The sequence below is a fragment of the Gekko japonicus genome, unplaced genomic scaffold (genome assembly GCF_001447785.1).
Source record: "Gekko japonicus isolate JY-2015 unplaced genomic scaffold, Gekko_japonicus_V1.1 scaffold444, whole genome shotgun sequence".
NCBI classification, from domain to species: domain Eukaryota; kingdom Metazoa; phylum Chordata; class Lepidosauria; order Squamata; family Gekkonidae; genus Gekko; species Gekko japonicus.
Window position 1 is genome coordinate 1,030,656 of NW_015169786.1, and position 14,872 is coordinate 1,045,527.

A 14,872-nucleotide genomic window follows, 5' to 3' on the forward strand; every position below is an offset into this window, starting at 1 on the left:
TGTCTGAGGTCCCACTCCTCCTCAAACCTCACCCTCTCCAGGCTCCATCTCTCACATCTCCAGGAATTTCCCACCTGGAGTTGGCAACCCTATCCCCTTCCCAGCCAAGCATCAATCTACCTTCATTTCCCCCTCACTGATCAGCTTTCCATCTCCCCCCACCAGCAGCCCCCACCGTGCTCTGAAGCCCTGACTGCCACATCACCTTCGCTGTCATAAGGGGGGCCAACTCAGCAGGGTATAAGGATACAGAGTCCACCGGTTTCTCCAGGGGAACTGACCTCTGCCATCTGGAGAGCAGTTGTAATTCTGAGTGATCTCCAGTCCTCACCTGGAGATTGGCAATAATGGTTCCACAGGAGAAATGGCTGGTTTGGAGGGTGGAGTCTATGGCACTGTACCTGTCTGAGGTCCCATCCCTCCTCAAACCTCACCCTGTCCAAGCTCCATCCCTCAAATCTCCAGGAATTTTCCACCTGGAGTTGGCAACCCTTTCTCCTTCCCAGCCAGGCATCAATCTACATTTCCCCCTCACTGTTCAACTTTCCATCTCCCCCTCCCACCTGCAGCCTCTGCTGTGCTCTGAAGCCCTGACTGCCATGTCACCTTGGCTGTAATGGGGGGAGGGGCCTGTCAGCAGGGTAGAAGGACACAATGAGTTTTCTCCCAAGGCCAAAAGAGGTGTGTAAAGGGCCTTTTACTGACAGGAACCAAGCTTTGTTGACCAGCAGCAGGCACTGAGGGGAAAGTAGGCTTCCCAGCTCTGAGTAGGGAAATACCTAGAGATTTGGGGGGTGGATCCTGTGGAAGGCAGCGTTTGGGGTGTGTGTGTAGAAGGACTTAGCAGGAATTTCCAAGCCTGGAGCTGGCAACCCTACTCAGGACTGGGCCCAATGAGTTCCTCACAAAGGCGTAGAAAGGGTTTTGTTCCTTTGTCTCTTTACTGGCAAAACCAAGCTTGGTTGCCTACCAACAGCCACTGAGGGAGAAGTTAGAATGCTTTGGCCGGTGGCTTCTATGGCATTCTATTCAGCTGAGGCCTCTTGTCAGGAACTTTAGGCAGTTAATGCACACACCCAGGCTTCTTCAGAAGATAAGTGTTTATTATGGTAACGCAGAACTAAAGTACATGTAAACAGCCTGTGTTAAGAATGCCCTATAATAAGATGGCTACTAACTTATAGCATATTCAAACTGCCCCCCCTACCTGCGAAGCCAATGAAGTTGCCAGCAAGCAAGCATTTTTGCGCCCAAAGCAGTTACAGTTCCCAGGCCTGGGGAATTACAGCAAAACATCTTCAAGGCCAATGTGCAGATAGCGGGAGCGTTAGGCAGAGAAGTGCTGAGAACAGGAGGGAGATAAAATCCTCCCTCACATTCCAACCCCATGACAGGGCTACCTGACACCTCCCCTCTCCTCGCCCCAAACTCTGGCTTCCTTAAACTGGCTTCCTTACTTGGAGCTGGCAACCCTATGAGTTCCTCACAACAGCCACTGAGGGAAAACTTTGTCCCAGACAGGAGCTAAGCAAGAGAAGTGTGTTTATCGGGAGACACAGAGCTTCTGACAGAGAACAGTGCCTGAAAAGGGAGTGGGCGGGGAAGTGGAGCAGACCCGGCCAATGGCATGCCAGTAGTCTTGACTGGCAGCCGACGGGCCAATGGCTGAGGGAGCGCATGCAATCTCGCCACCCCACAGGACAGAAGCCATCACCATTCAGCTTTTATATATAAGAGAGATGACCTCAGACCCTGTATCCTGAAGGAACCATGTCACCTTCCACATTTATTCAAGCATGAAGTTCGATACTTCTATACCCTGATGATGCAGTGATAATGTCTAGATCAATAGTGGGTGAGCTTTACTGTTATCATGAGGGCTTGTCCATCAATGTGGTGAAATCCAAGGTCATAGTATTCACCAAAAGGAAAAAGGGGAAAAACTTCAAATGGGACATAGCAGGCCAACCTATGGAACAGGTCAATCAGTTTAAATATCTGGGAATCCACTTTGAAGCATCTCTTACATGGAAAACACACCTGGATCTAGCAAGGAACACAGCTTTGAGAGTAGGGAAGACAATTGTAAAATATTTCTACTCATCAGGAGGCCAATTTGTCCCCTCGGCCTTAAAGGTATTTAATGTTAAGGTTCTAAATCAATTCCTGTATGGTGCGGAAATTTGGATTCAGGACGCTTCTGAAAAAATGGATTCCATCCAGTATGACTGTTTCCGACGCTTATTGGCTACTCCTAGATGTGTCTTGGGCATAGCACTGAGAGCGGAACTAGGTGAATTATTGATGGAAGATAGGGCGTGAATTAAAGCATTTTTCTTTAAAGTAAAGGTTTTAAAATCTGAGGGAGGATCTACTCCACTTGGGCTTATCTAGGCAGATATACATTACAGCCAATGGGATCAACTATTGGAAAACAAAATGAAATATGATTAAAAATACAGAAATTAAAGACATTAGAAGACAGATTAAAAAATCTGTAAGGAAACTGGATGTTACAAGTACGTCTATTAGGGTGTACAGGGTATGTTTGACACTTCATTTGGGAATTGCCCTCCCGATGCAACGGCCGAAATATTTTTATCAATTGGCAGTCCCAAAACTAAGAAGAGCTTTTACTTTGGCAAGACTGAACATTCTTCCCTCGGCAGTTTTGGAGGGCAGATATAATAAAGTATCATACTCTAATAGAACATGCAGATGCTCATATCATACAACTGAAACCATTGAACATATGATTATGGAGTGCCCTATATTATATGAGTTGAGGGCTAATTTAGTCACCCCTTTACTTAAAGATATGAAACTGCTAAATGTGCAAACCCAGATGTCATGGCTACTATCGGATACAAATTATCATATCACCCTGTGGCAAAATTCATAGGCACAATAATCAAATATAAGGGAAATAATACTGAGTAAGGTCTTCTAAAATATTTTCTTTGGTTCTAATTTCTGCTTAGGGTGATAGCCGTATGAGCAGTACGAGATAGATAGAGGTATCACATTTATGTCTTTATTTGGAAACAGCGGCTTCCATTATAGGCAACGTGACTTGGAACATCCCAACATTTTGTGACGGGGCCCATCTCCCATGGCAGTCACTCTGAGATGGCAACTACTGACTGCTAAAATTCAAAAAGTGCCCAGAAGATCAACAAAGTTTGGAAGCTCTGTACCATATGACCTTAGGCAAGCCACTATATTTTCCTCAGTTGTCACCCCCTCTTGAATATAAGGACAGTGAAGAAAGCTGATGGGAAGAAAGTTGATTCATTTGAAATGTGGTGTTGGAGGAGAGTTTTACAGATCTTGTGGAGTGCCAAAAAGATATGTGAGTTCTAGATCAAATCAAGACTGAACTCTCCCTAGAAGATAAAGTGACTTACTTTGGTCACGTTACAAGAAGACAAGACTCTCTGGAAAAGACAACAGTGCTGGGAAAAGTTGAAGGCAGCAGGAAAAGAGGAAGATCCAACAAGAGATGTATTCACTCAATCAAGGTAGCCATGACCCTCACTTTGCAAGACCTCACCAAGGATGTTAACAATATGGCATTTGGGAGGACACTGTCAAACTCTGTTTTTAGTTTGCCATGATTATAAGGGGGAAATTCCTGAGGGGGGGTGAACGGCTGAGTGTGTGCACTGCTCTCTTTCATAGGCGTCATAACTCTTTCCAAGATACCTCCCTGTCTAGGGATGACCTTGAACCAAACTGTGCCAGCTTGCTATTCTAGATAAAGAAGACATATATTCTCAGGTGGGGGGTAGTGAGCGTGGATGCTAGGCAGGAAGGTTAAGACATGTGATTGGATTATGGAAGGGGGGGGGCTTGTTTGAACTGTCTATATCTTTGGATTCTCCCACCAGAACCTCATTCTGACACGGTACTGATCTAGTCTGGAATATGAGTATTCTTGAATACACAAATCACTGCCAAAGAGAATGTTGTTGACAGTAACTCTAGCCAGGAGTCAGACAGACATTAATTCACTGGGATCCTCATAAGTCAGAAGCAACTTGATGGCACTAAACACACACAGCCTTACAAGGCTGTTGTAAAACCTCTGATGAACGTTTTGAACATTTAAAATACAAAACATAAATGGCTAGTATTATCATTATTATTATCCTTTTGGGTGGGAGTTATTTACACAAATGCATACAAGGCTATATGTTACCAAACACAATATCATGCCAGCAAGAGAGAAGATTTTGACTTGGTTATCAGAGCATCTTTAAAAGGAGAATCTGTGCCTTTTGGTATTTTTGGTTGCTTTCCCTCTGTCCTATCATGAAAGGTGTAACATATAGCTGGAAATGGACTAGAAATATATGAAAATAAATACACTACAGATAGTTTCATATGGGAAGCTATGTTGGGCTGCAGCAGAAAAGCAAGATTTGAGTCAATAGCAAGACTTCAAAGGTACAAGCTTTTGAGAGTCAAAGCTCCCTTTGTCAGATATGAAGGGAGCTGTGACTCTTGAAAACTTATATCCTGGAAATACATGGCCAGGAGGCAACATCAGGGGAAGGACTTGACCCCTATGCCATTGTTGGTCCTCCAGAGGAACTGGTTGACCATTGTGTGAGACAGGATGTTGCTAGTCTGATTTAGCAACGCTCTTCTTATATTCTTATGCTACTGTACTCAAATCTTGGTACTCTATATATGGACAAGTTGTTTTAAAAGCAATAAATACTGACAATATCCACAGACATGATTTTTGTCTGAATTCAAATACAATTCACACCTGTGGACTCCACAGCTGCACTCCTTTCAGCATTCATAATTCATAGAAGCACTCAGATTTCTCAATAGCCTGAAACAGCTTTCATTTTAAAGGTAGATTTCTGGAGAAGTGCTGTGCTTTTTTGACAATAAAAACTTATCCAATTATATTTTCCCCAGGTTTTAAAAAGAAAATACATTCTGAAACAGTGGCAGAGTTAAGAAGAAGGAAATAACCAAAGCTACAATCACATGGACTGTCAGGATTTATATAAACACTAGAAATCAGGCCCGTTGTAGCAATAAAGACAACGAGCGCTAGCTTGGCCGCCCGGCTGTAGGGCCCCTAATCCTTCTTGCCCCCCCGGCTGCCTGAGTCCCCGGCGGGCCAAGGCTGCCGGAATGCCCCCCCGACTGCCGGAGAGCCCGGCGGGCCAAGGCGACCGACCTTGTTCCTCCCCCACCTCGCACTCGAGGACCTGGTGGGCCAAGCTGGCCGCCCTGGTGGCCCCCCTCCACATGCTTGAGGCATCGGTGGGCGATGCAGGCAGGGCTCGCTCATACCCCTGCCCACTTGAGGTCCCGGCGGGCCAAGGTAGCTGGCCTCGTCCCTCCCCCCGGCACATGCTCAAGGGGGTGGCGGGCCAATCTGGCTGGGCTCATTCCTCCCCCTGCCCACTTGAGGGCCCAGCGGGCAAAGCCCGCTGGGCTCATCCATCTCCCCGTGGCCCATGCGAGACACCGGTGGGCAAGCCAGCTGGCCTTGTGCCTCCCCTTACCGTGTGCTCGAGGCGGTGGTGGGCCAAGGTGGGTAAGCTCATTCATCCCCCTGCCCGCTTGAGGTGTCGGTGGGCCAAGCCAGCTGGCCTCACCCCTCTCCCCACGGCCCGTTCAAGGCGCCAGCAGGCCAAGCCGGCCGGCCGCATTCCTCCGCCGTGCCGCGCATTTGAGGAGGCAGCAGTGGCGGCAGGCCAAGCCAGGCAGGCTCATTCCTCCCCCCCCCGGCCCGGTGGGCCAAGGTGGTTGGCCTCGTCCCTCTCCCCACTGCCCATTCAAGCATGCACACGTCACACATCGTGGTAAAGCAGCGGCGAGTGAGGGACTCCTCATGGGGGCAGCAGCGGGAGGAAGGCAGTGCTGGCTCCTGTGGGGCCTGGCCTGTAAACAATGCGGATGGCAGAGCATCCTGCACATCCAGCGGCTCTCAGCCCACTGCAGCCACCGGGCGGGTCATCTGCGGGCACGAGGAGGGGCAGGATGAAGGTCATGCAGCCAGTGGCCAGGGACCCCATTCTGACTGGCAGTTGGGGGAGCCAAAGGTTGTGGGGGCGCGTGGACACGAACAGCGCTTTATAATAAGGAGATATACTTTCTTCTTGGAAAGAGAAGCTCTCTGTATTTCCACTGGAATATGTATGTCTTCTTAGGCTTGGAAACTGCTGAAACAGCTGGCTTCTGGACTCATGTCATGCAAACTTGATGATGCTATGTTTTGAATGAGTGCTTATAATACAACAGTGTTGCACTAGGGAGGACTGGTGCACAAAAGTTTAACTCTGGCTCAAGGATTTTAAGCTTCTGCTCACATTAAGGCATTTCCCACTCCATTGGAAGCTACCTAGAGTCACAGGAAAAGTGGGATATAAATATTTGAATAAAAAGTAGTTTGGGCAGGTTGATAACATTTAAATAACTTCCTGATTGTTAGGTTAGGCAGGGTTCTGACAGTGATTGTTCCTCCTCTGTTATACTTGACCTGTAATTTGTCATATTTCACACACAGAGACAAAAACAAAGTAGACTGCAAGAGTCCCCCCCACTCTATGTTTTCTAAGGGTCAGTGCAGGGTGACGGTCCAAGGCCAGGTCTCTCAATATAGTGGAAAGGGGTAGGTAGTCCTGTTCTCTGGAGGCCTGGACTCTATCCCCATAGAGGGCAACATTTTCGGTAATGAAATTTTACTTGATTCTGTTTTTTTCTTATAATGTTTAAATTATTCTTAAAATATAGTTTAAATATACTTTAAAATAATTCCTCCTGAGATTTTTACAAGGTTATGGAAATAATCTAAAAAACTAATTTATGTGATAGTCAAATGTAGACTCACAACTTTAAGGCTACTAGCTTTTTTCACTCATGAGGTAGAATTTTTGCTCAGAGCTTAGAGGGAAGATTGTACAGGAGTGTTGCTGCTGTGCTTCTTACAACCACCATGGGTAATAAAAGTGATGGCTTTTGTCCCTGTTGGTTTAAGCCTAACCAAGCTTCTCCAAGAATAGGTTCATATTTTGTTTAACAAGACAGAACTTCTTCCAGAACTGCTGTTTAAGAAAAAAACATGTAAATGCTCAGAACTAATCAAGGGAGCATACTTCAACTACACTGGTGGCATTGGCAATATTCCACTTACCTTCAGAAGCAAGCAGCAGATTTAATGGTAAAACATTGCCCAAAGGGAGAATGAAAAAGATGATCCACCCTGAGTTTCTAGCTCTAGTATAATAAACAAGGGAGAAACTGACTGCTTATTTTAGAAGGCACTCTCCAATAAAATGTAAACATAGCAGACCAATGAAATCTTAGGCAGCCTTCTCAAGATTTCTATCTCCCCTACTTCACATCCTTTGTTGGTGTTCTGTTGGGTAGTCTGTCTTTTTTCTTTTTAATAAGATGCGAGTGCATTTCCACACTAGATACCTAAAGCCAGGTTACCTCTGCTCATTAATTAAGGAAGACTAACACGTTCCAGAAACATGGCTCAGACTAGGGGAGTCAGCTCATGTTTCAGATGGCGTACCTCATTTGTCTACATTGAAGGCATTCTTGCTATGTTCAAAAACTAATCAATATGCTGCTGAAATGAAGAAATCAGCTGGGGGGGGGAGGAAGGGAAGGGGGAAGATGAAACATTTAGAGTTTTAAAAGCAGGCAGTTAAACTGTCTTGTCGTAAACAAACATTTTTTTGCTAGTTTCTGGCATGTGCAGAGATGCTTACTGTGCTTTTATGCCAAAACCAAAACAACAATTCTGCACATAGGAAACAATTTTGCATATAGGGAACCCAGACTCCATAGATAGAGTGATCTATATTGTATTTCCACATTTGCATATATTCATATAGGGTCTGTTTCATTCAACAATGAGCTTTCAAGGAATATGGGCTGTGCTTTACAGAAGTGCTCAGGTGATGTTTGGTGATGGTAGAGGAAGACAATGACGAGGTGAGCAGGCCAGGGAGTATGGAGCAAGAAATAAAAGCATGAAGCAAGAAATAAAGGCATGGGACAGAAAATTACATTCTACTCCTAGGCTTCCTCCTGGTTTTTGAATTCTTCCCTGAGATACACAGAAAAAGCTAAGAAAATGTACAGAGAACATGAAACTTTTGAATGGAGACAAACTACTTTGCATTAAATCTTTTTGCCTCTTTCTACTACATCAAAGCTTGAGTCAGGACTTTCTTGAATTTTCCTCTTAATCCATACATACAATATCCAGGTTTAAAGTCCACACAACTTCTACTTCAGAGCCAGTTATCAATTCACAAAGCACACCCTTCAGGATAACAACATTTTCAGAACTCTGTGGCACATGCTACAAAGAAAAACCAAACTCATGTAATGCATGTAATCCTCTAGAAAGCAATGAACAAGTGTGAGCTATTTAATATGCTCTGGTCATCACCGGTGAATTAAAACTGCAATTGGACAACATGCACATGGAGACTCTTCTCATTTTTAGAAAAGTAATATGCATAGTCACCACAGATGTAGGGGAGGAAAACTGACAAGAAGACTACAAATAATATTTTCTGAATGCAACTACTGTAGTGGGTACAACTACCGGGGGGGGGGGGGGGGGCGAAACATAATGAGGAAAGGCCTGAAGGTGCCAAGTGGGGCTGCTTAGAGTTGATTAGGAACAGGGAAGAAAGAACATGTGGAAGTGGGAAGAATCAGAGAGAGCTTTAGAAGCCAGCTGAAAGAAGGAGGTAACCACAAGAGGAGAAAGGAAAATAGGCTTGAGATTCAGAAACTGAGTGCAGCAGCTAAAATGAGGACATTAGTCAATCAAGGAGAGTGACATACAATATAATCTGGAAAGTGCAGCTCCTAGATTGCTTGAGCAATACTGATTTTTAAAAATCTGTTTGCAAGAAACAGACTTCCTTTCTACCATACAGTAACTTTCAGTTGAACAAAACCCAAAAAGACTCTTTTCACCCTTTAACCCTGCAGTCCAATGGACTTGCATAGATTTCCTCACCTGCATCCAGACTGCCTGTTGCTGCTGTCCAGCCCATGATGGGGGGAATGGCACCAACCACGGCTCCCACCCAGGTGTTGACAATGCTAATTCTTTTCAGTAGGGTGTAGCAGCACGTGTACAGGACAATGTTGAAGGCTCCCAGGGTCCCAGTAAGAGGATTCACTCCCAAGGTCAGCAGGGCAAGTCCTGGAACTGCACAGGAGACAGCGAAGGAGACAGCGAGCAGAGGGCTGTGGAAAGACAGAGAAAATATGAGGGGTTAGCAAAAACCCTCAAGCTAGCCTCTTCTGTAGACATCTGCTTTTACCTCTAAGCCTTTCTAAGAATAAAGGGAACAAAGTTAATCTTAAAACAGATAATGATGCCAACGTCGTTAACTTTCACCAGCAAATATATACAGCCTTGGGTAGAGAATAATCACCAGACTAAGCCAACAGATGAAAAAATATCTATTAAAATGATTTTTACGCCACACTTATCCCGCCCCCCCCAAACAGAAATTCCTGAGGTGGTGTCCAAAAGCAAAAAAGAAATAAAAAAGAGACTAAAACCACTGCAACAGTAAAACCTTCTAATTCAAGTAATACCACTCTAAGCATTCAGAGTAATAAAACCACCATTGTTTAAGACAGAAACATAAATGTCATTGTGAGGTCCTCTGTGGACTGGTCTCCATTTACCTTCTGCCTCCTTGCAAGCAAGAGAAGGCAGTGTTTGAATAGGCAGAAAACAGGGAAAGTACATAGAATCATGTGCAACTTGCCATAAAGGGTTGGACTCAGTAGTGCTTCAAGGAGGAGTCCCCCATTCATAGAAGGGTTTCTTCTGTTCACAGAAGGAGTTATTTCATGAATGGAAGATTCCTCTATGAATGGCAGGTACTGTTGGGGTCCAAACTATTGGAGCTGAAATTCACCTATAATGAGACACACAACACAATGCATTACTAACAACATTGTTATTACTGGTGCAGGAAGCATATGCCATGTATTTATTTGCCTCCCCATTATTTGGATTTTAATTATTCAATGTAATCCTTTCAATGGAAATCTGTGTTCAAAATGTCCTGATTTAATTTACTCAACCCCTGTAAGCTTAAACTAGGGATTTCACTAATGTTCCAGGGTCTGCTACGCCAACACTTGACAGTGAAGAACTATTTTTAATAACACATCTAAACCTTTGGTGTGTTTTTTATAGCCCCACAAAGACCAGTCACCTCATAGTGTTTTATAAAGAACAGCAAAATAAGCCTAACCTAACCATGGATGTGTGCAGATCTCAAGTCAGACTGCTGAGAAGGAATAAATAGTCTGCCTTCAATTTAACTTTTAATTAAATGAACCAAGCCAACAATTTGATAAGCTGGAACATGATTTTACCAGCTTTGTAAGCCCCGCTGTGGATTTCACTTATTTAATTTACTGAAATGCAATGTTTATCACATTTTCCTCACAAGCCCCTAAGCTAAGAAAGGTTGTTCTTTTGACTGCATGCTGCTTTTTCAAAGAAACTGTTCGAAGCATTGATGTTACAATACTGAGAGCTAGGGTTCACATTACAATGATAACTATCAAATGACAGAAGTTTTTTTTATTAGGCAATTTACCCTTGTCATGTGTATCTAGTATTTGGAAGAGAGGCAAGCTTATCACTTGAACACTTCCATCTCAATTGGGTGTGAAGATTTGTCCTGAGAACTGTGAAAATGGTGACCTTCTGCTTTTAACTGAAAGGTCTGGAAAGGAATGGGGTGAAGGCAGCAGGGAAGAAGAAAGAGCTGGGTGACTTAGTTATTAGTTCAGGTGATTTTATAGTTTTCTGTTACAAAAGATAAAGACCATATGTATGCCAATAAAGGTTATTGGAATTGGAATTGGATAAAGACCATATACTAATGGTAATTTCTGCTAACACTTTCAACAGACAGAAGCAGCAAAACAAAAACCCATAAGGAGAGTTTTTCATGCATGTGTTTCAGCTGCTCAATTACTCTACTGGTAAGTGACCATTTCTGAAGTGGAATAGCTACTGTGGCCCTGGTCACATGGCAAAGCTGCCGCGGGAGAGGCATGGATGGTGGGTGGATTATCCGGGCGCGATCACACCCAACATCTGGGAAGTGGAGTGCACCTGTGTGCCTTACCGCCGACAATGCGCATTAAAAACGAGTACCTCCAAGGTACTAGTAAACATTTGCCACGGGCTGCCTCCAGACGCCCGTGGTGTGAATGTGCTGGTGCGCGGCATTCCCCTCTGGTCCCTCGTTTACCCGCTGGCGCCGAGGGAAGGACCCGTGGTGTGCCGCCGGCGTGTCTGATTGTGTAATTGTGGATCAAACTGCCCCAGGGCAATTAGCCACGCCCCCCACGATATCCGGCCCATGTGACCGGGGCCTACAAGTGGTAAAGTGATTTAGCTCCACCCTGTGTTAATATCACTATTTGTTGTGCCTTGAAATCATCAAACTGGTAAACATCAACTACAGTTACAAATGTGTGTCTACCAGCAAGACTGGTTAGGGTTCCCAAGTACCTACCTACAATCCGGCAGGGGACACATGCTTCCCCGCCGGAAGATTCTTGCTTGGAACACAGGCACTGTGCTATTCCGTCGCCCAGACGTGATGTAGGCACGTAGCTGGGCGACGCTCTGGTAATGGGACTGGAAACTTGATGGTACCATCGAGTTTCGAGGCCCATTGCTAGAGCGTCGCCCGGCTACGTGCCTACATCACGTCTGGGCGATGGAATAGTGCAGCGCCTGTGTTTTCCCCACGGGAATGGTCCTGCGAAGAACTATACATCCCCCGCAGAATTAAGGTAAGTACTTGGGAGCCCTGAGACTGGTGTTTGTTGACATGCCATTCAGAACAGATACACTTTCAATAGTTTATGCCATCATATTATACCACTACCTGATACCCATGCTTCGCTACAGAATTTAAGTTCCGTAAATCCAGTTATAACACTGATATATTTTTTTAGCCCCCCAGAGGGGATTTTTTATTGCATTTTTTTTAATAGACTACAAACTACAATGAAAAATTGGGAAGGGGTGACTACATCTAGGGAGAAAGGAAAGAAAACCACAGCTAATTAAAACCCCAAGTATAGGAGATCATAACAACAGCTTATATAAATGTTAATCTTGAATTGCTCATATAACTATGAACATAGTTGGTTATGCTAATTTTTAAAATCTTTTTATCCAATGTTTTAACCATTTAAGAGAACCCCCAGAGCATCCCACAATAAAACTAAAGTTTAAAGGCACAGTTCAGAGTCCTTCAGCCTTCATTTCTTATCTTTTCTAATCCTCGATTTATATGTGTGCTTGGGGGCAGCCGCCCCCTTATCAGAAAGAGAGTCCTCGTCGGAAGACACCGAGTCCAATTCACCACTAGATTTGCTGTCATCTTCTTCCTTCTCAACCTCGGCTGGCTCTCCCAGCTGCACTCTCAGGAACTCAATCTTTTCTTTTTTATCTTGTATTTTGAAAATGACTCCTTCTGGAATTAACCATCTGTAAACAATGCTGTTTGTTTGACGAAAAAGGATTAAATCTTTATATTTCTTTTTCTTTTGCCTTATTTCAAATGGAATATCTTTTTGAATTCTGATGGTGTTGTCCCCAATTTTCAAGGGTGTTCCTGTAGTTGCTTTCAGGATAGAATCCCTCACATGTCTCTTTGAGAATCTAGCTACTACTATTTCCCCAGGCAGATTATTCTTTTTGATGTACACGGAATAGGACCTATAGACCACATCCATTTTGCTTGCAAGATACTCCGCTTTCAAATCTGTAACTGGGGCTAATGCTTCACTCAGGAGTTGCTTTAGATTCTCACCTTTTAATTCTGGGACCCCTTGAAACGGTAGGACCAAATTTGCTTTTTCCATTTGCAGCTGTAAAAGTTGTGATTCTTCCAAGACTTGTTTCTTTTCCAGGTTTTGCACCTTTTTCTTGACTTTTTTGGTATTGGCGTCCATTTCCTTCACCTTCTCAGCCATTTGCTCCGTTATCTTTAACATCTCAATCAGTTGGAGCTGCTGAGTTGCAAGGTTCTGATTTAGATTCGTCAGCTGTTGTTCTATGTTAGTCATCTGGTCCAGCAGAGGGCGCAAGGACTCTGCCAACATTTTGGAGAGCTCAGTGGTCTCTTCCGGTCGAAGGCTCAAGATTCTGGCTTGTTTCACTTTTACTGGTTTGTCTTTCTCTGTCCTCTTCCCCGCCATCTTTATAGATTGTTTACTTTTATGAAAACTTGCTAAAGTCTCTGAAATATGCCCACATGCTTATCTGCGCTCTGGTAAGTCTCTCAAAAGAGATTTCAATGCTTTTTCTTTCGCTCCCTTAGTATTTCATTGTTCAGTTCGTGCATATAGGAGGGCCCCCTCCTCGACTCACTTTTTTCGCCATTCCCAAAGGGCAGCTTTCTTTTAAAATTCTCGTTTCGCTTTAACCCGACTCACAGTTCATTGTTGGTCATATGAACTCACTCGGCAGATGTTCAAAACGCTCAATCGCCGACGCTTGTCCCGATCAGGGGCTCTAGATCCATACGGACACTCAGCGGCAGGACCGTCGGGGCGGAGGAGCGCCTCAATTCCCCAGCATCGTGCTGGCGAAGAGGCCACCCCTCAAAAGCCCCATGGTTGGAGCCTTTTGCCAAGGCTCCGGGGGGGGGGTAGCGACCCATTGCCCCCCTTTACGCTGATACGCAGATCACATCCCCGGGAGGTCTGTGTCCGCCAGCGTGTCACAATAAACCGGACAGTTATAACACTGATGATGTGAAATTTGATATGTGACATGTAGGAATACTAACAGAGAAGATCGTAGTGTAAGAAATGAAATGAGACATACGTTCTTTTTTTTCTGTACTGAAGGACCTCTTTCTAGACCACATCGGTGGTTCTGCCCTCAGGTGCTAGGATCACCAGGCTGCTTGATGAACTCACTCTGGAGCAGGCCACATAGAACTGTCCATTTAAGAAGCAGTCATCATTTCAGAAGCAGGGGTCATGATTCTCAGAAATCTCTTCATTGGGGGGGTGGTTGATGACATGGTAGGATTGCACTCCTTCTTATTTTGGGTTTCTTGGTGCAAGGGTTTGGCCTGGGCATCCCCTTCTTTTTTTTTTTTCTTTTACAAAAATCCTCCTCATTTATGTTACATTTTAGAACTGGGACATAACTACATTTTCAAAACACCATCTGAGCAATCAGATATTAAGCAAGTTCATATGAACCAGTTTTCTAGAATCCATATTGTGAGAAGTTAAATAACCTAATAAAGGAAACCAGTTTTATACAAATTTGTAGTATATTTCCATTGTAGGTGTGAGTGTGGCTAAGCTGGGCCAGCAGCACCGCTAAGGTGATCCTGCTGGGGCAGTATCCCTGCTGGATTGAAGTACCCTGATCCTGCTCCTACACCTGAAAGACACTGGCCCGTCTGGTGTTGGGGGGGGGGTTATGTTTAAAGGCATCATGGAGGCTGGACCAGCAGCAGGGCTAAGGCAATCCTGCTGAGCAAACCTCCCCGAGAGCTGTAAGCATCCCACCTCCTCTCCTACACCTGACAGGCAGCTGCCTGTCCAGTGTAGGATAAGGAGGGGGGAGGAGTATTAGAAGCCACTATGGAGGCTGGGCCGGCAGGATCACTAAGGCGTTACTCCTGGGGCGGGCTCCCTCGTGGCTTTAAGCACCCTGCAACTGCTGCTGCACCTGACAGACAACTGCCTGTTAGGTGTAGGAGGTGGGGGGAGTGTGTTGGAAGCCATCAGAAAGGCTGGGCCAGCAGCATTACTGCACCTCACAGGTGGTTGTTGCCCATTCCTG

The 14,872-nt window shown here is 44.8% G+C and overlaps 1 protein-coding gene across 1 annotated transcript in view; it reads right to left on the minus strand.

Annotated features, from left to right (window-relative positions):
• The window catches only part of LOC107115269 (protoheme IX farnesyltransferase, mitochondrial), an 86,000-nt gene that overhangs the window by 14,412 nt on the left and 56,716 nt on the right, over positions 1-14,872 (minus strand). Inside the window, exon 4 of the mRNA XM_015416940.1 lies at positions 9,023-9,255. Coding sequence (XP_015272426.1) covers positions 9,023-9,255 — 233 coding nt within the window. The remainder of the gene's footprint in view (positions 1-9,022; positions 9,256-14,872) is intronic.